Raw genomic sequence first — 23,929 nt, 5'->3', positions numbered from 1 at the left:
GTTTTGTGTTAAGACAAAGGGGGTAAACTTAAGATGGTGACCCAACCAGAGGGCTGAGTCGCTGGATGCTGCTTGAAGATTTTAGAATCCTAAACCACAATTTTCCATTTGCTACATAGATCAGAGATTTCCTTATATATCAAAGGCAGGAAAAGGCTGTAATAACAACGTTAAGTGCTTAGCTACGCAACCGTAAGAGACAGGAAATGCCAAAGTGAAAGTTGCACATGCAACCTTAACTCTGTCCCCCTTAAACAGCCCTGGAAAGTAAATTTTCTTGTTTATCCATAAAACACAACAGCGCAAGTTTCCCCATACGGCTCCATCAGAGTGCTTCAAGCTTGTTCCTTGGAGTTAACTTCTAGGAATGAGAGAATCCAAGGCTGCCAATTGCTTGAAGGGTTTTGCACCGTGGAGAGATGAATGGCTTTGATCATTGAAAAAGAATATTTATGTTCCAGATTTCTCACAAAACTAACTTAGCCATTACAGTGGAACCTGTGCTCATTTAGTACAGTTAATAAAACATTGTGGGGGGGAGGGGGAGAATCTCAGGAGACTGGGAAACAAAACATGTATTTGTGTATTTTAAAGGATCTTTTTAAAAATCTGATCAGGTAACAGTTAAAACATGCACACATACTGTTCTAGAAGAGCATCTTTCTCATTAAATTGATGTGCTCAGATGAGTAAGCACTGAAAGATAATAAAAGAATATGGGGCATATGAATTACCTTCAGGAAAGGCACAAGGTAAGGTTGAGGTGAAGAATTAAGTTCTCGGTACAGCCTACTGGTAAAATCTTCTGCTTCAATTTTTCCATCCTATGAAACAAAATAGATATTCAAATTCACCAAATAAATGAACTTTGGACAGTAAGGCCCACACCTATTTCTAAAGGTCCACTAATTTATTAAAGAGAAGTTGTCATTTCCATCATGCCTGGCTATTTTTATTTATCAAGAGTATTATGGTCATATACATTTTGTAGAATCCAATTATGAAGTACAAGTTACACCAGTCTCAGACAATTAATTAACCTAGGCAAGATCAAAAATTCCACAGCCCTGATTGATTTAGAGAGTGGAAACTGAATTGCAACATTACTTGAAAGTTTTAATATTATGAATAGATCCTAAACACACAACTTTCCTTTTGGTCCCCAAAAAGCACATCCAGTTTTAGAATTCATAGGCTATACAATTTTGCCAGGTACTCTACAAATACTAAAAATGTCATCTTTTTTAATATTGGTATGCAATGTTATTGTCCAAAAATAAATCTATAAATAAGAAATTGTTAATTTTCATACTCAAATACAGCATACTAATGGGCCTTTAATTAAAAAATCCTTATACTTGTTAATACCATCTAAGATCAGTAAAACTTTTAGAATTTAAAACTCTAATTTAAATATTCACCATTCATAGTGCATTCTTTTTGCATTCCACTCATCTCATGACATTAGGCTAATCAGTTGCACATTCTAGTACAGGGTTCTCAAACTTTTGTACTGGAGACCCCTTTCAAATAGCAAGCCTCTGAGTGTGACCCCCCCTTATAAATTAAAAACACATTTTTATATATTAAACAACACTATTATAAATGCTGGATGCAAAGCGGGGTTTGGGGTGGAGGCTGACAGCTCGCGACCCCCCATGTAATAACCTCGCAACCCCGAGGGGTCCCGACCCCCGGTTTAAGAACCCCTGTTCTAGTACAGTGGTATGATATCTGCATTACAAATGCTACAGGAAACTGTTGGGTTTAAAAAAGTCCATTTTAATTCATAAGAAAAACCATATGCAGAATATCTATTCATCTTAGGTTTTATAAAAAACTGTTTTTCATAAAACTTAATTTTATTAATTAAATTTAGCCAGCATCTGATTGATCAGTACTTTTAATGAGCTTTTCTTACCAACAAGTTTTGTACTAGCTCTTTCACGTTAGCTGTAGTCTCTGAAGACTGTTTTCCAGATGAAGCCAGTTTTATTAATGTGGATAGAAAATTCTTGCATTTCTTCACATTCTCCATAGTTTCCTATTGGGCAGGGAAAAGAAAGTTAGGGAAGATAAGAGGAAGGCAAGATGTGCCTCTTCAGTTGGAAGTTTACCAGACATGCTCTTTTACATGACAGCTTAAAAAAAAAAAAAAAAAAAAAAAGGCAAAAAAGCAAGCAGCAAATAGTTTATTCCTACTAAAAAGTTCTGTCATATGGGAAGCATTTGGGGGGGAGGGATAGCTCAGTGGTTTGAGCATTGGCCTGCTAAACCCAGGGTTGTGAGTTCAATCCTTGAGGGGGCCACTTGGGGATCTGGGGCAAAATCGGTACTTGGTCCTGCTAGTGAAGGCAGGGGGCTGGACTCGATGACCTTTCAAGGTCCCTTCCAGTTCTAGGAGATGGGATATCTCCATTAATTATTATTATATAATTATTATTATAAGCACTGGTTTCAAAGTGACCTGGGGACTTCCAGTTCCTGCTGCCCTGAAATATGAAAGCACCACGCAGGTGATACTCTCAAAGGCAGGGTGCTTCCAAAGTGGTCGCATGCTCTAATGGTTGCTTACAAAGAAAGAACTCCTTTGGCTTATGACCGGATTGTGGTCTTGAGACGCAAGGTCCTCTGACCCCTTAGTTCTTTCTGCTATAACCCCACAACACGCAGAATATTAGCGAAGATTTTACATACTAGATAGGGTGACGTGTATAATAAAATTGACAGAATGTTTGCAGGTGTGGCGCAATGAAACATTTTATATAATATGTAAATATATAACATTTTATATAATATTATTATATAATAATTTCAATTATTAAAACATAGTAATTTACAATGATGTTTGAAGTTGGTGTGCATATAAGATATTTGGGGAATGGAAGTCAAGACCACACCATGTAACCTCATGCTTAAATAGTGTATTATAATATGAGAAACAAGTAGGAATTGGTGATTATCTCCCTACAGAACAAAGGGCACTCCAGCTTGATTCTGTCTCTTATGCCATCACTCACTGCCTATCTTGAAGATATATGATACATATCTTGAACCAGTAATTCTTGAGTTCTAATCCTATTCCGACATTGAATAAATTGTCACAGCAAATGATTTGCCCACGTCCCAGACGGCAGTCAAAGTGCTTTGAAAAAGGAAGAGTTCTATATAAATGCTACATTACCAATCATAAAAAAAGGTTGTTACAAATCAAAATTCAGCTCATACTTGCTTACATGTATCCTAAATTATATTTTTTCTGCTAAATTTCATTATTTTCTATGAGACCAATAACTCAAGGGAAACTCAGTCTTGATTTGCTCCTTACTCTGATAATGTTAACTTACTTACATGTATGTACAACAGGTGTCTAATGAGAAGAGTAGCACAGAATTTTAAACATATGTAACCATGATCTTACTGTGGCAGCAGTAGAGGTTGCTGTTGCTCCTTGCACAGTTCTCTGAGTTCCAGTCTGTACAGCTGTCGCTGTACCTAATGCAGTTGTTTGTGCGGTACCACCCAGAACAATTTGAGGCTGTAGAGAATACAGACATGGGTTATCCCTTTTGGAGTGTGCGAAAATCTGTCTTTTTGTACCACATAACCAAAGGAGAAGGAATAACCAAATCACTGAACTATGGAATATCCTTCAAAGCTGCTACAAAAAACCCAAACTGGTACTGATACTAGCAGCCATCTGTCGTAGTTCAGAGAAAGAACCACCAGATGGCAGAACACACTACATATTTAAAACTGAAAATACTGAAAGTTGATTAAAGAATGCATGATTTTTGGTTACAGGATAAAAGAAAGTACAACATTGAGCAAGAAAACATGCTCAAATCCCAAAAGCATTATTAAGCTAGTGCTGTATTTCTGCTACCTAGACATCCAAAGTTGTTTACCTGTTTCCCTCAACTGCCATTCCTCCTGAAAGGGGGATTTTTTTTTAGACAGCATAATGGGTAAAGACTTCGCTCTCAGTTGTTTCTATTACCTTTTGGTTGAATAGCTGGAGAGAATAATTTTCTTCATAAAGTTATACAAAACTCATTGAATATGCTTCTAAAATTAATCTAGCACACAGAAAAATGCAAGGTTTTTTGTATATTTTTAATTTGAACATTCCTTTAAAAAAAAAAATGGCTGCAGTGGTAGAACCCTTCAGCCGGATTCTGAAATTTAGGGAGAACATGCAGAAAAGGGAGAAGAGCTCTTTTAAACAATTTAGTACTTCCAAGCATTTTTAAAAAAACAGACAAAACACCAAACAATGCAGAAATAATGTCTTTAATTAAAGAACTAAAATTATAACTAGACCCTTCTTTCATGTACACTACTTGCCTGTTGGCTTTCAAGGTGTATTCCTAAACTACTGATGACAATCCCTTTGCATCAAGAAAATAACTGCACGTTAGGACTAGTTTTCAGCACTTGCATTAATAGCCCATTTATAAAAAGTTACTCTTCCGTACTATACAAGGTACACAAGAGAAGGCACTCGACTTTTCAAAGCAATGTTTCATTGTTTTTTGGGAGGAGGGGAAGGAGAGGATTACCCAATTTACACTGCTGTCAGGAAAAGAGAAGAATGAAGTGAAAACCATTGTGTGTTCACTCCAAAAGGCAATGAAGACAGAGTGAATTTGCTCATCCAGCACAAGAGTAGTGAAAATGAAGGAGGCACTATTGCATAAAAGAAGGCTCAAATCTGGAAAGGTCACTACAGAGTCTTCCCCCTCAGTCTAGGCTAAAACTAGGTTAAAGGAGAACAAGAACTGTGCACTTGGTGCCCAATGTAAAGAAGGGGAACACTTAAGAAAACCCTTCAATGATTCATCTGTTGCCAGCTTAAAGGGGAAAGAAAGCATGGAAAAATGAAGGTTAGGATGTAGGAATCAGATGGTATCAGAACTGCATACAACACTCCATCCCTACTTCCAGATGTTTTTGGTGGTGTGGTTAGAAAGTGTGGGTCACCCTGTTAGTCAGAACTGTACTTAGGACCGAGTCCCCCAACCCAAGTTGAGGAGGCACCATGAGACGTATTGAATCCCTGTGGATACATAAACCAAAAGCAGAAGAGCTGGAGGCAGGAGAAGATAAAGCAATGGTATGAAAAGGTTAGAGAGGAATTACAGGGGAGGAGGAAGTTTATAATAAGAGCCCTTTAAAAAGCTTAAGCAGAGACAATAATGGATCTATAGTCCTGTAGCATCAAAGAGTGTTTCAAATCCAAAGAGAAATTTGTGTCTATTCCTTTGGAGGAAAGCATAGGAGGTACTTTAAACAAACACAGGACTTTCAAAAAGAAAGCTGACTTTGAAAGGAATGTTGCTGAGTAGCTGAAGTCCAAAATCTGACATAGTTTAAGATTATCAGACATTTTAGGGAGTGGAGAAAAGTGTCCTGGGTACTCTAAGTGCTCACCCAGAGATATTCCCAAACACTATTTTACTCCAAGTTATTTTAGCAATTCATAGTTTCATTGTTCATATGTATGTTTCTACAAACTCACCTGCACTACAGGAGCACGCTGTAATGTTGTTGTGGGCTGTACAGTTGTCTGAGCCTGAGACACCTGCTTGATTATAGTAGTTGGTGTCACCTGCCGTGCAATTATAGGCGTTCCAGGAGCCTACAAAAGAATCCAAACTATGTTAGAGTTTGAACATAGGAATTGCAATACAAGACCAGAGGAATGGTTCATCTAGTCCAGTACCCTGCCTCTGATAGCAGCCAGTAGAAGATACTTCAGAGGAAGGTGCAAGAAACTCCATAGTGGACTATTATGGAACAACCTGCCAATAGGATTTTTTTTACCCTATTTAATGTAACCATGGTGGACTTGTACATAGAAATACCTAACTCTTGAAACAAAAAAAATCATATTAAGCTCTTGGCCTCAATGATTTATTACGGCAATGAGCTCCATGGGTTAACTATGCATGGTCTAAAAGTATTTCTTTTAATTAGTTTTAAACTTACTTCCAGTCAACTGAAATGAATATCAGTTTCAGTGAACAGTCAAAGTGTAACACATTAGGGTTGGGGCGCGGTGGTAGTGCTGTATGGTGAAGCTTGCACAGCACTGCCTTGATCTATTACTGCCTAAAACCACATTATTAGTCCCTCACTTTCCTAATGACTAAATTCACAGACAAATATTTAAGGAAAATGATTCTTACTTATGTAAATTAATAAACTCACCGGCACTGTTGATATCTGTACTGGTGGTGCACTGGTAGGTGTTGCAGGACGAGGAGTCATGGTATTTTGGGGCTGGGATTGGGCATGTGCCTGTGCCTGTGCCTGCATTTGTGCCAAGGCTTGTTGAGGGATCATCAGTAACTGTCCATTTTCGCTACGCACAAGGACCATGCCTGTGAAAAAAGAAAGGGGTCAAGAAATATTCTGCACATGCAAGTGGCTACAGAACAAAAAGTGAGCAGCTCTAAGTGTCGTTAAAAAGACCAACAAATTTGAAATTAGCATGTACACTGGAATGTATATCCAACTGCGAGTAGTCTGGATTTTCACAAAACTGATTTATAAAATTTTAATAGAGAGAAAGATTAAATATCCCCAACACTCATCATAAAATCTTGATTAAAACTAAAGAACATTTCTTTAGTAAGTCTAGCAAGTTATGGTACAATATTACATGCACATAATATACAATATCATAACCATTCCACATAGCTAATAGGTTAAAACTAGTAATCCTGAAAACATCTTACTTATTCTTTTCTGACTTTAAGGTATTCACTTTTTGTGAAGTGCTTCAATTGAAAGAAAATCCTGCCAATAAACCAGATTCCCATTAGCCTGGCTTAAAAAAAGTTATCAGAAACAGTAACATTTCTCTAACTTCTAAATTAATTTTCCATAACAAATTTAGCAATGAAAATGGTTATAAAATCATAATCTCTCTCAAGTGCATCTGTAACAGATGGTACTGTGCTGCATTACACCCCAAAAGATAAATAAAATAGAGAGGGCAATGAGGCAGTCATTCCCTGTTCAGTCACATATCCAAACACTGGTTCTCCACAACTATCCAGTTGGGTTAAGACTGTAAGTGTTAGATTTTCAGATGGTAGCTGCTATGTTTGTTTTTGTAACCAGGGCCTGGGATATCTAACCAAAACATTTCCCAAGTGCTTATTAATTTTGTGTGCCGCAGTCAGGTCAATGGGAGCTGTAAGTCCTCAGCGCCTCTGAAGAAGCCCAAGGAGTCAAGTTGGGGACCCAAAAATAGTGGCAAAACCCCCACACAACAAAACAAAACAAAAACAGTTAACATTTCTAAACATTTTGGCTTAAGTGAAAAACTGCACCTACATTTATTTGCACACACAAAAAAACAGAGGTGTTATTAGGACCAGAAAACTAAGTCTTAGGCCTCGTCTACACTACAAAAGTTGGGTTGACATAAGCTGCCTTACATCAACCTACCTAAAATGTAGCTCCCTACCAATAAATCGCCCACTACACCAACATAATAACTCTACCTCTGTGAAAGGAGTATCACTTAAGTTGATTTAGTTAGGTCAATGCAGTGTCCATATAGACACCGCATTGTTTACATCACGTTGCTCCCTTTCAAGCTGTTCTGGCTGTCAGCACCCTACAATGACAGGGCTCAGACTGTCAGCACTTCACACTGACAGTGAAATCAGTGCAAGCACTCATGGTGAGGATACGCACCGCCAATAGGAGCGTAGTATGGACACGCAGAAACAATTTAATTACTGTGGTGGCTGTACATTGACGTAATTTAAGTCAACTTTATTTTGTAGTGTAGACTCGGCCTTACGTGTCACTCAGCAAATAAGTTAGAGCATTCTAGATCTCCAGCTATAGCTGAAGATCTGTTCTAAGGCACTTTTAGAAGAGGAGACTCTGAAATGGTCATGTTCTAGGTTGCTTTTCTAAACAATTCAACACATCTGTATATGGACAAAGATTTGTCATCATTTTCTTGGCATGTTTCCAATCTAGTGCTTTCAAACTATACACACTTGTTTAATTTCTCCACCAGATGACTTCAAAGATAAAGATGACATATTGAATTCAGACAGGTTTTCCCCTATATATCCTCACACTGCAATTTAAAAAAAAAAAAAAAAAAAAAAAAAAAAAACACTGATCTCCAAGAGTTATGTAGTTACTCCTCTTTATAGAAGCAAATCAGCACAAAAAGAATTGAAGATAGTTTACATCAACAAGGAGCCAATTTAAATGACATCCCTCAACTAGTGTCCAGTTATGACCACTGCACACAATGAGAGTTATACCACAAAGCATGAATATTTTAAGTGTATTTTTCTGAAGAGGAAAAAATTACTAGTTTTTTCCACGACTATAAACTTGCAAATCATGGAGTTAATTGGATTTAGTTTCTACATCAGATTTCAAAGAAAGACATTGTCTAGCTAATCAATTAAAAGCAGCATAAAACCTTTCACTTGTGTCATAACTTATGTTGTATCCTGCTATGTTTATGCTTGTGGAGCTTAGAGAGATGGTAAAATAACTGCTAAACTTTCATGCAATATCTTATAAAAGCAACACTACTTTGGTACAGGAAATTTTGAATACTCAACCAGGTCAAATTCTCTGTTCACTTTAACTGCTGTCAGAACCTCCATTGAATTTTTCCTATCTATCACCCTTTATATACAATACTGATCACTGCAAAAATGGACAATTTCAGAATGTTTTTGAATGAGTAGAAAAATGATACAATACAAACTTGTTCACATCCTCAATGAGTATTATTATGTATATATTCAAGTGTCACTACACAAACTGAACTTAACATTTTATTCCGGTGTGTAAATGTGAACTATTGGGCAACAAATCCATTTCACCCATTGCTTTGTCACATCTTACACTAATCAGATCTAGAAAGAAGCACTGAATCAGTATAGTTGAATAAGATTAAAACTGAAAATAATCAAACTCCTGCTGTACTTTATAAACACACCAAGTGCCACGTTCAAGACAAATGCAGTGTCTTGTGACAAATTATGAAATTTAATTTTTTTTTTTTTTACCAACTGATAAGGCCAGATGAAACTATAAATCAGGGGTCGGCAATGTTTGGCACGCGGTTCGCCGTCCCGGGCCAATGGGGGCGGCGGGAAGCCGCGGCCAGCACATTGCTCGCCCACGCAGCTTCCCGCCGCCCCCATTGGCCTGGGACGGCGAACCGCGGCCAGTGGGGGCCGCGATCGGCCGAACCTGCCACGTCAGCAGGTAAATAAAACTGGCCCGGCCCGCCAGGGTGCTTACCCTGGCGAGCCGCGTGCCAAACGTTGCCGACCCCTGCTATAAATCCTTCAGTGACAAAGGCCATTACCTTGCAAGTGCATGTGATGGACTTAGTTCTTAAAATTCACAACTTTTGAACTCCCTAGGTTTTTTGGCTCATCCAAAAAATATAAAATTAAGTTTAACTTCTGTTCCCCTCCCCCCAGAAAGAAAAACCGTGAGCGATTCCATCCAATAATAGGTCCTCTTGGCATTGCCCTACTAGTGCAAAGAGGGTTTAAAACAGCCCTAAAGGGGTGGTTGGTGATTGTCGCCTTGCATGAGGGGCTCTCTAGACAGTACACAGTCAACATAGCCAGCTCTATCCCACTTGTTCCAGGCCCCACCTCAGTATAGGGGCTATGCTCATTACATGGCTGGAGTGTGCTGTAATTTTATGGTCCTAGGCTGGCAGAACTGCACCTAGGACACCATTATGAATATTAGGGTTGGAAGGGACCTCAGGAGGTCATCTAGTCCAACCCCCTGCTCAAAGCAGGACCAATCCCCAGACAGATTTTTACCCCAGTTCCCTAAATGGCCCCCTCAAGGATTGAACTCACAACCCTGGGTTTAGCAGGCCAATGCTCAAACCACTGAGCTATCCCTTAATGTCAACTAGGGCTGTCAAGCGACTAAAAAAAATTAATTGCTATTAATCATGCAATTAAAATTAATCGTGCGATTAATCGTACTGTTAATATTAGAACACTATTTATTTAAATATTTTTGGTTGTTTTCTACATTTTCAAATATATTGATTTCAATTACAACATAGAATACAAAGTGTACAGCGCTCACTTTATATTTATTTTTGATTACAAATATTTACACTGTAAAAAACAAAATAAATAGTATTTTTCAATTCACCTCAGTACTGTAGTGCAATCTCTGTCACGAAAGTTAAACTTACAAATGTAGAATTATGTACAAAAATAAAACAATGTAAAATTTTAGAGCCTAGAAGTCCATTCAGTCCTACTTCTTGTTCAGCCAATCGCTCAGATAAACAAGTTTGTTTACATTTGCAGGAGATAATGCTGCCTGCTTCTGGTTCACAATGTCACCTGAAGGCGAGAACAGGCATTCGCATGGAATTGTTGTAGCCGGCGTCGCAAGATATTTACATGCCAGATGCACTAAAGATTCATATGTCCCTTCATGCTTCAACCACCATTACAGAGGACATGCATCCATGATGAGGACGGGTTCTGCTCGATAACAATCCAAAGGCTGACACATGCTCATGTTCATCATCATGAGTCAGATGCCACCAACAAAAGGTTGATTTTCTTTTTTGGTGGTTCGGGTTCTGTAGTTTCCGCATCGGAGTGTTGCTCTTTTAAGACTTCTAAAAGCATGCTCCACACCTCATCCCTCTCAGATTTTGGAAGGCACTTCAGATTCTTAAACCTTGGGTCGAGTGCTGTAGCTATCTTTAGAATCTCACATTGGTACCTTCTTTGCATTTTGTCAAATCTGCAGCGAAAGCGTTCTTAAAACGAACAACATGTACTGAGTCTTCATCCGAGACTATTAGAACATGACATATGGCAGAATGCAGGTAAAACAGAGCCGGAAACATACAATTCTCCCCCAAGGAGTTCAGTCACAAATTTAATTAACGCATAACTTTTTTAACAAGCATCATCAGCATGTCCTCTGGAATGGTGGCCGAAGGATGAAGTGGCATATGAATGTTTAGCATATCTTGTAGCCAGCAGTGCAAGGTATTTACTTGCCAAAGTCCCATGCGAACACCTGTTCTCACTTTCTGGTGACACTGTAAATAAGAAGTGGGCAACATTATCTCCCATAAATGTAAACAAACTTGTTTGTCTTAGTGATTGACTGAACAAGGAGTAGGACTGAGTGGACTTGTAGGCTCTAAAGTTTTACATTGTTTTGTTTGAGTGCAGTTACGTAACAAAAAAAAAATCTACATTTGTAAATTGCACTTTCATGATAAAGAGATTGCACTAGCAGGGGTTCTCAAACTGGGGGTCGGGACCGCTCAGGGGGTCGCGAGGTTATTACATAGGGGATCGCGAGCTGTCAGCCTCCAACCCCAAACCCCGCTTTGTCTCCAGCATTTATAATGGTGTTAAATATCTAAACAAGTGTTTTTAATTTATAAGGGGAGGGGGTGTCACACTCAGAGGCTTGCTATGTGAAAGGGGTCACCAGTACAATAGTTTGAGAATCACTGCACTACAGTACTTGTATGAGGTGAATTGAAAAATACTATTTCTTTTATCATTTTTACAGTGCAAATATTTGTAATCAAAAGTGAGCAGTATACACTTTGTATTCTGTGTTGTAATTTAAATCAATATATTTGAAAATGTAGAAAAACATCCACAAATATTTAATACATTTCAATTGGTATTCTATTGTTTAACAGTGTGATTAAAACTGCGATTAATTTTTTTAATCATGATTCTTTTTTTTATAGTTAATCGCATGAGCTAACTGCGATTAATCGACAGCCCTACTGTCAACCTAAGTCAGAACAGCCTTAAGACTCCTCTGTTTCACACTCCCAAGACTGGAGGTGGTGAAAGAAGGGAGGGAGAGACAAAGACAGCAAATGGAGCTCTGGTTCACCTGAAGATCAAGCCCATTAAGTATAATTCCTTGTTCTGAGAGCTAACAAGCAGCAGAATTGGAACATGCATATGCATTATATAAAATATCTATACTAACTGCCTGAAACTGACAGTTGTGACGCATACTGCAAACAGGCAACAGAATGCATACCAAGAAAGTTTGACTTCTGGCATCATGGAGGCAAAAATAAATTTTAGGCGCAATTTGTATAAAAGGCTAGAAATTCACATTTGGCAATTAAAACCTTGAACCTGAACAATGGAGAATTACTACCTCTTCTATTACAGTCCATCCTACCCGGCTGTTGAAAGCTTGATCCTTAACTGCAAATTCAAAGGGCTTGTTTATGTAACAATATAAATTATTTTAATATAGTTTTTGAATTAGTTTAATATAGTTTCTCTTTTTAAAATAATTCAAATAACCTTACTGGTCTAAAGTTAGTGTGTTGATCTAGTTGGTAGATAGTTACTCCAGAGAAAGACATACTGTGGTATTGATACAAGTTAAGCCTCCTTGTATCTGGGTTATTACAGGATTATTTATAAATTGTCCTGTTCATCTATGGTGCTATAAAAATTAATAATAATATTAACAAATTACAGAAACAGCCTGTGTCAACATAAGACTAGAAAAATATTGTAAGATGAATCAGGGTTGTAACCTTGCTACAATCCTATACTAAAATCTAAGTGTCTGAAATTGCTCAGAAATTAAAAATTGCTTGTTAGTATTTTGATAATTTATGAAGATATACAAAATTATTCAAAGAAGTTTCAAAGAAAAAACTTTTAGTGTGGAAATCTTAGCCACCAAATAAAGTCAATCAGTAATACAACGCTAGCATACCTGGTGTTCATATGGCGTCTAGACTAGGAGAAAAGTGTGGGGTTTTTTTCAGTTGAACTAGCTTAACTCATCAAAACAGGACCCTAGTTATTATAACTTGCTAAAAATCAAGCTGAAGGTGTAAAACTGTGTCTACATAAGTGTAGAGTGCAGTTTTCAATCAAGTTAAATTGACTCAACAGAGCAAGCTTAATTGAAAAAAAAAACAAAAAAAACCCCACCTTTTCTAGGTTAGCCAGAGTCCCTGTTAGTCTAAACTAAGGACACGTCTACGCTACATCGCCTCAGCTGTAGTACCATAGCATATGTGCTTCCTATCAACATCAAAGGAAGGGGTTTTTCCATCAACGTAGCTAATCCATGTCTCCGACAGGAGGTAACGATGTCAACAAAAGAATGCCATCTACATTTGAGGTTAGGTCGATCTAACTACAGCGCCCAGGGCACAACATTTTTCACACCCTGGGTGACATAGCTGTTCAGTCTAATTTGAGTGTAGACCAGATTTAAGAAAAACTACTTTATAAGCAATCACCACAAAGGGCTAACAGCCACATGCATGTGAGAACAAAGCAGAGGTGGGGAACAATAGCATTCTGAATTACACAAGGAATACAAACAAAGTCATCATCAAAAACCATAATGTTCAGGAACGGAGATGAACACATCCCTAAATGAATAAATGAATGGAGAAGGCCAGAGATAAGTTTAAAAAAAAAAAAAAAAACTGGGGGGGAAGGTGGCAGGGAGTGAGTTAAGAAATGACGGACTGAAGAATGACTGAATAAACTTGAGCCAATAATGGAGTGGTGTCCAATTTTTACTTGCAAAGCCAAGGTGTTTCACTATGGTCTCTTCTACAGCATGACTTGACAGCACTACACAGAGCGGCATAATGGATGAACATTCAATGTAGTGAATCAGAGAAAGCACAGAGTTACTAGAAAACTTTCCAGAGAAACAGCGGCAGGGGTAGTAGGGACCTGCCACTGTGGCAATCCAGGTTGTCCCACAGAACCCTCATTTCTTCGTCCTATGACTGACCAGCTTGTGCTGGTGGCCATGATGTTTGTTTGCATCTTTTTTGGCTCAACATTTGCCAAAAAGCCAGGCATCTATATTGTAAGACAAGCTAAGTTGTACACAGTAGGTGTGCCCTTTGAAGTTGCTGTTGGAACAATTTACCCACTGCCAGTGTTGATTGGGGCCTAATCCCAACCTGCCATAGGTGCATGTGTAAAGACTGTCCTCCTATCAGAGGTAAGCCAAGCTAGTAGGAGGAAGGAAAAAAAATGGAAGTCTGCCTCGTAAGGAAGAAGCCTGAGGGAAGTTCAGAGGAACCTCTGCTTCTGATCATGGAGGCAGAAGATCAGAAATATGACAGCAGTTCAGTAGGTACACTACCAGAGAGCACGGTCAAACAAGGTACAAGGCTAACCTTCTGCTCTGCCCACAACACTTGAAACCCAACAGTTTTCCTGATTAAGCAGTGGATTTCCATAAAAGAGAACCCCACACACACTAAGGTCAATAGGTATTTTGGGCTCTCCAAGAACGATTGAGCCCACAGTTTGTAAGGTGCTTGGGATTCTTTTCAACAAGAGGCACTAAACCATTTAAAATAGTATTTATACTAATCAGACTCAATCCAAGTCTGAAAGCCATAACATTAAGGAGAAATGACTACAACTTTCTAGTATCCTGATATTATAATCACAACCTTTATTGGCATTACTGACAAAAATCAGAAAGGTCCCTTGCTAGCTGTAACTCATTTTGTGCCTTAGCCTAAGAGACAATAAGAGGTTCTTTAGATACATTAGGTACAAGACTAGGTTCAACGGTGGCCTAGAAGAACTGTCATCGCTTGGCTAGACGACTAACACACGTTAAATAAATAGGTACAAGAGAAAGATGAAGGAAAGTGTAGGTCCCTATATTTAGTGGGGGAAAGAGCTAATAACTGATGACATCAAGAAAGCTAAGGAGTTTGACTATTTTGCTTCAGTTTTCACTAAAAAGGTTAATGGCAGTGGTTCTCAAACTTTTGTACTGGTGACCCTTTCAAATAGCAAGCCTCTGTGTACGACCCCCCTTTTAAATTAAAAACACTTCTTTACATATTTAACACCATTATAAATGCTGGAGGCAAAGTGGGGTTTGGGGTTGAGGGTGACAGCTCACGACCCCCCATGTAATAACCTCGTGACCCCCTGAGGGGTCCCGACCCCCAGTTTGAGAACCCCTGGTTAATGGTGACCACATACTCAATACAATTAACATTAACAAGAGGCAAGGAACTCAAGCCACAATAGGGAAAGAACAGATTGATGACGAATTCATCTACCTTATCTAAATATTCTTTAGAGTAGAATGAAATTCATCCTAGAATACTTAAAGAGCTAGCTGAAACAATCTTGGAATGGTTAGCAGTCACCTGCAAGAATTCTTGGAGAATGGGTGAGGTCCCAGAGGACTGGAGAACGGAAAACCTAGTACCTATCTTTAAAAAAGGGAAATAAAGAGGACCCAGGGAATTGTAGACCAGTCAGCCTAATTTCAACACCTGGAAAGATATTGGAACAAATTATTACACAATCAATTTGTAAGCACCTCGAGGATCATAGGGTCATAAGGGGCAGCCAGCACAGATTTGCCAACAAATCATTCCACGTAAACCTAATGTCCTTCTTGACATGATTATTGACCTAATGGAAAGTGGGGGAAGCAGCAGACATGATATCTTGAATTTTAGTAAGACTTGACACAATCCCACATGACATTCTCAAACAATCTAGATGAAATTACTATAAGGTTGGTGCATTACTGGTTGAAAGACCATACTCAAAGAATAGTTAATCAATGGCTTGCTGTCAAATTGAGAGGGCATATCTACTGGGATCCCACATGGGTCAGTCCTGAGTCTGGTACTATTCAATATTTTGATTAATGACTTTGAGAATTGAGTGGAGAATATGCTTATAAAATTTGCAGAGAACACCAAGCTGGGTGGGGTTACAAGCACTTTGGAGGACGAGATTAGAATTCAAAATGACCTTGACAAATAAGGAGAATTGGACTGAATTCAACAAAATGAAATTCAACCAGGACAAGTAAGAGTACTACACTTAGGAAGTAAAAAAATCAAATGCATAACTATAAGAAGAGGAATAACTGGCTATGTGAAAGTATTGCTGAAGAGGATCTAGGAATTATAAATGGATCACAAATTGAATGAGCCAATAATGTTATGCAGTTGTGAAAAAGACTAATGGCATTCTGTGGCGTATTAACAGGAGAGTTGTAAGACACAGGAGATAACTCAGCACTGGTGAGGCCTCAGCTGGACCAGTGTGTCCAATTGTGGGCACCACTTTTTAGGAAAGATGTGGGGAAATTGGAGAGTCCAGAGGAGAGCTACAAAAATGATAAAAGGTTTAGAAAACTTGACCTATGAGAAAAGGTTAAAAAACTGGGCATGTTTAGTCTTGAGAAAAGAAGACTGAGGTGGGGGCCCTGATAATAGTCTTCAAATATGTAAAGGGTTGTTATAAAGAGGACAGGGACTCAACTGTTCTCCATGTCCACTGTAGGTAGGACAGAAGGTGATGGGCTTGATCTGCTGTAAAGGAGAGGGAGGTTAGATATTAGTAAATCTTTCTAACTATAAAGGTAGTTAAACTCCAGAATAGGCTTCCAAGCGAGGCTGTGAAATCCCCATCATTGGAGGCCTTTAAGAACAGGTTTGACAAACACCTGTCAGGGATAGCTTATGTTTACTTGATCCTGCCTCAGTGCAGGGAGCTAGACTTGTTGACCTTTTGAGGTCCCTTCCAGCCCTACATTTCTATTTTAAAATGGAAGAGTACCGTGACTTTTAAACAGCTTAAATGAATAACTGCCTTTGATTTCTATTCACAGAGGAACAGATGGGGAAAAAATAGTTTTTAAAGCTACATCTCTGGCCAATCTTAAAAAAAGTCAGAAGGACAAGATAAGTGTAGAGAACCCACATAAATTTCATATTAAAAAACGAGTCTTGCTCTCAAGCACTAATTATGACATAAAACTGGATCCATTATATTACCAAAGCCTCACAAAACAAACATCTGACCACTAGACTGTTACTGCAAAAAGACACCACTGAATTAGTTAAACATGTAGTCCATAACTCATATTCTCCTGCTGTCAAACATATCCAGCTACACACATCAGAGTAAAAGTAACAAGTACCTGGAATTAGATCAGGGTCCTGCTAAGGAGTCATATGGAATGGGGCAGTTTAATGATAAAATAACTATTCATACTCAATACACTTAATGTGCCAGTCCTATCATTCTTTTAGGGATATACGTCTTCTACAGAGGATCCTCCTTTTAAAAAATTAAGACTTTTGTAGAACTTACACTATTCCCCTGGTTGAAATTTTGGGCAAAGGACTTCAAAGTCCTGTGTGCTTTGCTGCAAAAAAGTCTGGAGTCTTCCAAAATCTATGGGGTGAAAGAACAGTGACAAAGTTTTCATGAAGTTTTATGGGGAGGGTCTTTTCCCCATTTCACCCAGCTCCAGTCAAAATAAGAAGTTACTTTCAGAGTTCAGAAATGGTCTGACACCCGTGCAAAATGGCTTAAAAGGAGATTTCATCAGGTCTCAGAGGACAAAGTTAAGATTCCATTGGTTTGTTTTCTTAGTCATCTGATGAGTACTGAAAGGAGCAAAGCCTGGCTACTTCTGTAAAGAACTCATGAAATAAAAGGATAAACAACAAAGATGTCACTTAATTATTTGATGTGTCCAAGACTGTGCACAGGAACTTGAAAACAGTTGAGACATAACTGTTTTCTAAACATGAAAAGAGCATGCTCTATATTTGACAGGGAGGTCTACAAAATAATTTGTTCGTCCCTACTGCACCACCTAGAATGTTTAGATAAGGTAGATGAATTCAAGTCATCAGAACTACTCTAGAACTACCATTTCTGAAATCCAGGAAGGATGGAAGTCAGTTGGCTCTCATGAGTAACCACACTCTTGGAGCCTTTGCCTCAAGTTCTAGACCAACAAGTTGAGATTCTGGAGGCATGGAACAAGTGGGCTTTCCTTCAGCAGATCCTTATAAGCAGCAAGTTGCCATGAACCATAGATTGACACGATCAGCAAATAAGGGAACTGGGGACTATGGCCTTGCCTTCCTTGATTTTCCAAGCTACTCTTGCTAGAAGGCAAAGTACATAGACATTTTCCAAAAAACACAACAACCCACAAGATACAATATGTGTTCTCCACATTTGGCTCTACAATAGCCTCAAGCCAAAGATTTGGACTTTTTACCCTGGGAAGCATTGTGGAAGAAACATACATCTTTGATACATGAATGGACATTTTCTGGTCAAGTTCCCAAACTCCAGTTGAAAGTGTCTTGTGCTTACCCAGTCAGTCAGTTCTGTGGTTGAACTTCCTCTTGAATTGTTTGGATAAATAACGTCTTGCTCTCTAAGAATGTGAATTTTCTAACTTAGCAGATCAATGAGAGGCTTTCAAAGACCCTTCAGGACCTAGTTTGCCATCACATTGGCATAAAATGGCAACTGAACTACACTGGGCATGTTGAAGTAGCTTGGGAAGAACTTGAAAACGCTACATAGGTCGAGGCACTCCATGTATGGCACAATGGACCAAATTTTGCAACAACCCCTAAATTATTCTGCAGTATTAATCTATTGTACTGCTCAAAATACCCCCAGTCCATGCAAACATACACAACTGTGGCTCATAACAGAAAAAAATATTCATTGTTATAAAAATAATATTTTCAACAGTGATTTCTGAGAATATGTTTTTCCATTATACTCTCCAAACAGCCTGGCTTCACTCCCTATCTCTCAAGGAATGGGGAAACTCGTAGCTGACTTCTGCAGCGTATCTCCCCAGCTCCCTGAGCCTTGACTATCCAGCTATTTTCCAGGCAGCCCAGCTCCCCCTTAACCTCTTTCTTCCTGGTTATATACAACAGTGCAGGGAGCATGTACTAGAACCTAACTCCCCCTCATGGGGAAACCTGGAGAGCAAAAGGAAGCTGCAAGCTAGTCCCAGAAAGATAGCGACACCAAAAAAATATATATAAAAACAGGATATCAGGTGTCTGGCTAGAGCAAAAAGGAAAAATCCATGGCAAACTAGAGTGACTGACAAATGAATGGGGCAATTCACACCCCTACGAACTATTGTTTCAAGTGCTATGCAAACCCAGGAAGATACGACCACATCAGTTTACACTCAGGGCAGGTCTTCACTAACAACGCTAAAGCGCTGCCATGGTGCACAAGGTGCACTATCTACACTGGCGCTTTACAGCGCTGAAACTTGCTGCGCTCAGGGGGGTGTTTTTCACACCCCTGAGCGAGAAAGTTTCAGCGCTGTAAAGTGCCAGTGTAGACAAGCCCCCAATTTAGATTTCACAACTGTGAAGGCTAGAAACAGCTCTTTAAAAATGAAAGCTGAGATTCTGGAGCACAATTCTGTGGCATTAGGATGACCTCTGTGGCAAGTTCCATGGGCACAGAATCACAGATTACACAGGGCCCCCCAACTGTAGTTCACTCACAGTCTAATTTTTGTAAATTAATTACAGACAAGTTTGTATAATGCAAAAGTAATTTTCATAAGTTTGTTATTCCTAATTGCTCGATGTATAAAAGTAGACTAATTTCATGCCAAAGGCTTTTTCTCACTAACCCTACACAAGAACTTCATTGCATCCATACAGCTTAATTTACTATATTGCTTACCAATTCAATAGATGAATCAAGTATGGGTTGCTAATGAAAATATTTTAAGAATTAACAGTTGAAGCAAATATCAATGTTAAAGCGCCAAATGATGACCACACTTTGGACTCATTTGAAAAGTTTTACTCTCCAAGATGAGGGAGCAGTGTTGGTAGCCAGCCACTGCTAATTAAATAATAAAGTAACAAACACCCCAACTACAGTCAGCTTTGAAACTATGTTAACACCTCTCTAGAAAGCTATGTTACCTGGAAAGGTGTTAACATACTTTCAAGTCTTCTTTCAAAACACCACGCACCTTTCTGTCAAGCTATAAACAAACTGATGCATGTTTGGTTTTATTCTGAAATTCACAGAGCAGGTTTTTCTGTAACAAGTTCATGCTTAACATGCCCTAGTTGTACATTATTAGCAAAGTCCAAGAAGGCAAGAACTTAGAAGGCAAACCACTATCAAGGGGTAAACAAATTTTTACTTCAAGAATTTTGATCTCAATAAACAAAGTGGATTAAATTTATCCCTGGTGTAACTCCACTAACTTCAAAAGAGTTACATGAGGGAATATGACCCAGTGGTATATGAACCTAATTTCTTCTGAGGAAGGAAGAATTAAATTCACAAGTGGGTCGCCAATTTTTTTAATATGTTAAATTGCACCTGTGGTTTTGCAAACCAGCTAGTTTTCATTCCATGCTAAAGCCTTGTCTACATTAAAGAATTATAGGAAAAATTTCCACTAGTGCTACTTGTTCTGCTGCAGTGGCAGGAGCCATAATGTAGACAAGATTCCTCTGACTTGTGGCACTTACCACCGTGCCAACTAAATATATAACTGAACCAGTGGTGGCATCACTGGGGTTTTTTTCCCCCTGCCTCGAGTTCCCTAGGCAGGCACAGAATTTCATATTTTAGGGATTTACAGCACTATACTGCTCCTGGAAGTTCAGATACAAGAGAGACCAGTAAGACCTCTGTCAATTAGAAGTAAAATTAAACTGTTACATGGACATGATACAAAAATGTCTATCATAATAGCAACATTATTCAGTACCATCTCTTTTTTTAAAATAGAACTAATTTTAATAAAGCCCCCCCCAAAAAAATCTCACCAAAAAAGTAAAATCTTCTTTCCACATCTGTAAATAGGTTTCCCATTCTAACAACTCATCAATTAAGAAACCTTAAAAAAGCTTCAAGGGAACAATGTGGGGTAACGAGTACAAAGACTTAGTTTTTTCTCTTTTTTTAAAAGGGACCATGGAAAAAGAAAAGTAGCTGGCATACTAGGAAGAGAGGAACAAGACAATATATTTGTGAATGACACATATTGCATGGATAGGAGCCCTTTTTGGTTTCCTGTGGTAGGACCTTTGCATGGGTCAGTGGATATCTTTATTAGAAAGTAACCACCACCGCACCAAATTTGAGCTCCTTGTACTTCTACAATGTGTTGCACAACTTATCTCCTTTCTCTGGGACTTTATTTCTATCACTTCATTCTTTTTTCCAAAACACTCTACTAATCACCCTCTTTAGATTTTCCTCTCCCGTCATTGTGATTTGTTCCATGCTGCTCCTTACGGCTGGAACCCCCTCCCTGACCAGGTCCACCATGCCCCACCCTCATTTCTTTCAAGTCCTCCCTGAAAACATATTTCTTCTAAGAGGTTTACCGGTCCTAGCTTTTCTTCATGGAAATAGATACACTTGATTATTAATAGTTACTTTTCAAAAGTTAAACGTTGGTCAGTCATCTGCTTTTTGTTTGTGTCCCATCGCCTAGCCTCTCTTTCTACACTGATATTTAGATGGTATGCCCTACGGCTGTGATTCCCAAACATTTTACTAAGGCGACCCACCAACTGCATTCTCTCTCTTTTTGCAACCCACCATTACATATGTGCACCTTTCATCCCAGGAACCAAAACCCCAATGCCAGCCCAGTGTAAAGGAAAGGCCCCCAGGGAGGGGTGGGGGCATAGAGGAAGCCCACCCTGCACTCAACCTGCAGCGATGGCTCCTGCCTACTCCTGGTGTGATGACTGGGCATATGAGGTCACAGCACCACTCAGGCTTGGCCCAGCCACCCGTGTGTGTGATGGAGGGGCAGCCAGGACAAACCTGATTGGTTCTGCAACTCTGTGCCACAGGTCTCAACACCCAGAGTGTCCCATGGCACTGGAGCTGCTGCTGTGGGGTGAGCTTGCTCTCCAATCTCTCCACCCCTACCCCCAATTACCTTTCCGGGCCTCACCTCTGCACTGAGTCAGGAGATGTTTGCCTAGGGCCTAGTGATAGGTTAATCCTGCCTTGCACATGACAACCACCTAGAACCTTCCTATGACCCACTTAGGAAACATTGCCCTATGGGACAAGGATAATAATATTTTAGCTGTCTGTACAGTACATAGCATACTTTTAATTCTATATGATAAACTGATGCTATGGGTTTAATAATTCAGCAACTCACAAGGGCATATATTAGGATAGTACTGTTTAAAAGTTATCTAGACTGCTCTTACTAGAAGAATGAGCTACTATATATGGATCCATATGAACTCTTCCACCCAAAGCATGACTGTTTTAAAATGATACAAACTTCTTACATAATACAAACCAAGCTCTCTGGAATTTGTATTAGGTACAATGTATCACTGAAAAATGTTTCTCAGCAATACTTTGTCAAGAACCAATGCTGTAAAGTTAAAAGGGAGATTGCCAGGTAGATGAGGTTCAAAATTTACATTTTTAGTTCTGGTCCATGCTGAGGGAGAGGCGCCTCTCCCTACCGCAGCATAGGCTTAATAGGCAGTTGCACAGCTTAAAGGGAACTTAGGTGAAATGTCAGAATGGATTCCTAGTTTTAATTTAAGACGTGCATCAGGGAAGGAAAGTATTCAGAAGGAGGGAGGAGATTTTAACGAGATCCTCATTTCAATAATGCTCATTGAGGTCCTGATTGCACAACTGACTTGGCACAAGTGTACCCATGTGGCCATGGGTAGACCCCATTGGACATCAGAGAGGCTCCACCAGGCGCAGGGGTACACCTGACCATACACAGAATCTTAACAGTTGATAATATCAGGTGTTTTAGCTGACTTAAAGACTGTCAAAAGATATTTTCTCCAATACTAAGGTCAGTAGTAAACTTTTTTTTTTTTAAACTATATTTCTCAAGTGACCAACTGTTTCTATAATGCTACTGCTTCAGTTACTTGTCAGTCATGCTAATTAGTTTATACTTTGTTCTTGAAAAAGTAACTTTGTAACTGAGTATCTCAAAATCAAACATGGATATTCAGACATGGGCAAATAGAGCCCACCAAGGCTGAGTTTGACCCCAGGTAACTAAAACTGTCAAGAGTGTTTTAAACTGAGCCCTTTCATATTAAAATATTTTTAATAAAAGAACTTCAGGTAGTGTAATAATGCATTCTGGGTCTTTATTTGAAATGAATTATATATATAGCTCATGCAACTAAAAAAAACTCCTTTAAAATTTTATTTACAAGCATTGAAAGAAGCACTTTTCAGTAATTAGAACTGAAAGTGATCAAAATACTCAATGGATCAAAACAATCTCAAGGGTATTTTGTAATAATTGATTTGTCTGATCACCATGTTGGTTGACCAATGCACATTTTTTCTGATTAATATGAAGTGCTCACATTTACATTTGCCATTGCCAGCTTAGCTAAAATAGAATACTGCAGTTAAGTTGTGAACTCAAGTTGAGAGCCACATCCAAATTTTCGGTCCCCAAGCCAGAAGAGTTTGAGTGCCTTTCAGAAGTGGCCCACTTAGATTCATGGAAATAGAAAATTATGGTGCCTCGCTGAGCAAACACACTGTGTTGGACAGTTCCTATACTAGCAGTGGTGTGCAGAATGCCTCAGAAGCAGCAACCAACCCCTATTCACAGCTCTTGGGCAACTGCCTTGATCATTGGCATCTGCATGGCCCTTAAACTGAAGGGGTAAATAATCCCCAAAACACCAAACTTCAACTGAAATGAAGCACATTTTAAAAAGGGAATCCTAGTTTGTTATGAAGACTGGCGTGAATACAAATTTTTGCATAACTACTCTAACTCTAAAATGGAACTATATTATATACAGCTCAAGATAACTAAATGCTTCCACAAGTTAGCTCTGAAGAATCACAGTTATACATCCTATAAAGCCTGGTCACTGAAAGTGTCAATTTGTATTTTACTGGTCAGTGTAAAACAATTTATTGCTCTGCCTCATGATATGCTCTTTAAAAAAAAAAAAAAAGAAAATTACCCTCTCAACCTTAAATTCTTCTGGGGCAAAATTTAAGGTTGTCATAATAAGGTAAGGTCTTTCAATTTTTAA

At 38.8% G+C, this 23,929-nt stretch overlaps 1 protein-coding gene across 1 annotated transcript in view; it reads right to left on the bottom strand.

Moving 5' to 3' along the window:
- The window catches only part of TAF4 (TATA-box binding protein associated factor 4), a 65,323-nt gene that overhangs the window by 31,448 nt on the left and 9,946 nt on the right, over positions 1–23,929 (bottom strand). The window contains exons 3-7 of the mRNA XM_065414529.1: positions 6,214–6,386; positions 5,522–5,641; positions 3,422–3,538; positions 1,922–2,044; positions 735–824 (exon numbers count right to left, since the gene is read on the bottom strand). Of these exons, the coding sequence (XP_065270601.1) occupies positions 735–824; positions 1,922–2,044; positions 3,422–3,538; positions 5,522–5,641; positions 6,214–6,386 (623 nt within the window). The remainder of the gene's footprint in view (positions 1–734; positions 825–1,921; positions 2,045–3,421; positions 3,539–5,521; positions 5,642–6,213; positions 6,387–23,929) is intronic.

The sequence above is a fragment of the Emys orbicularis genome, chromosome 12, assembly GCF_028017835.1.
Source record: "Emys orbicularis isolate rEmyOrb1 chromosome 12, rEmyOrb1.hap1, whole genome shotgun sequence".
Classification (NCBI taxonomy): domain Eukaryota; kingdom Metazoa; phylum Chordata; order Testudines; family Emydidae; genus Emys; species Emys orbicularis.
The sequence above is the reverse complement of the archived record's forward strand: the minus strand, read 5'-3'. Positions and strand labels throughout refer to the sequence as shown.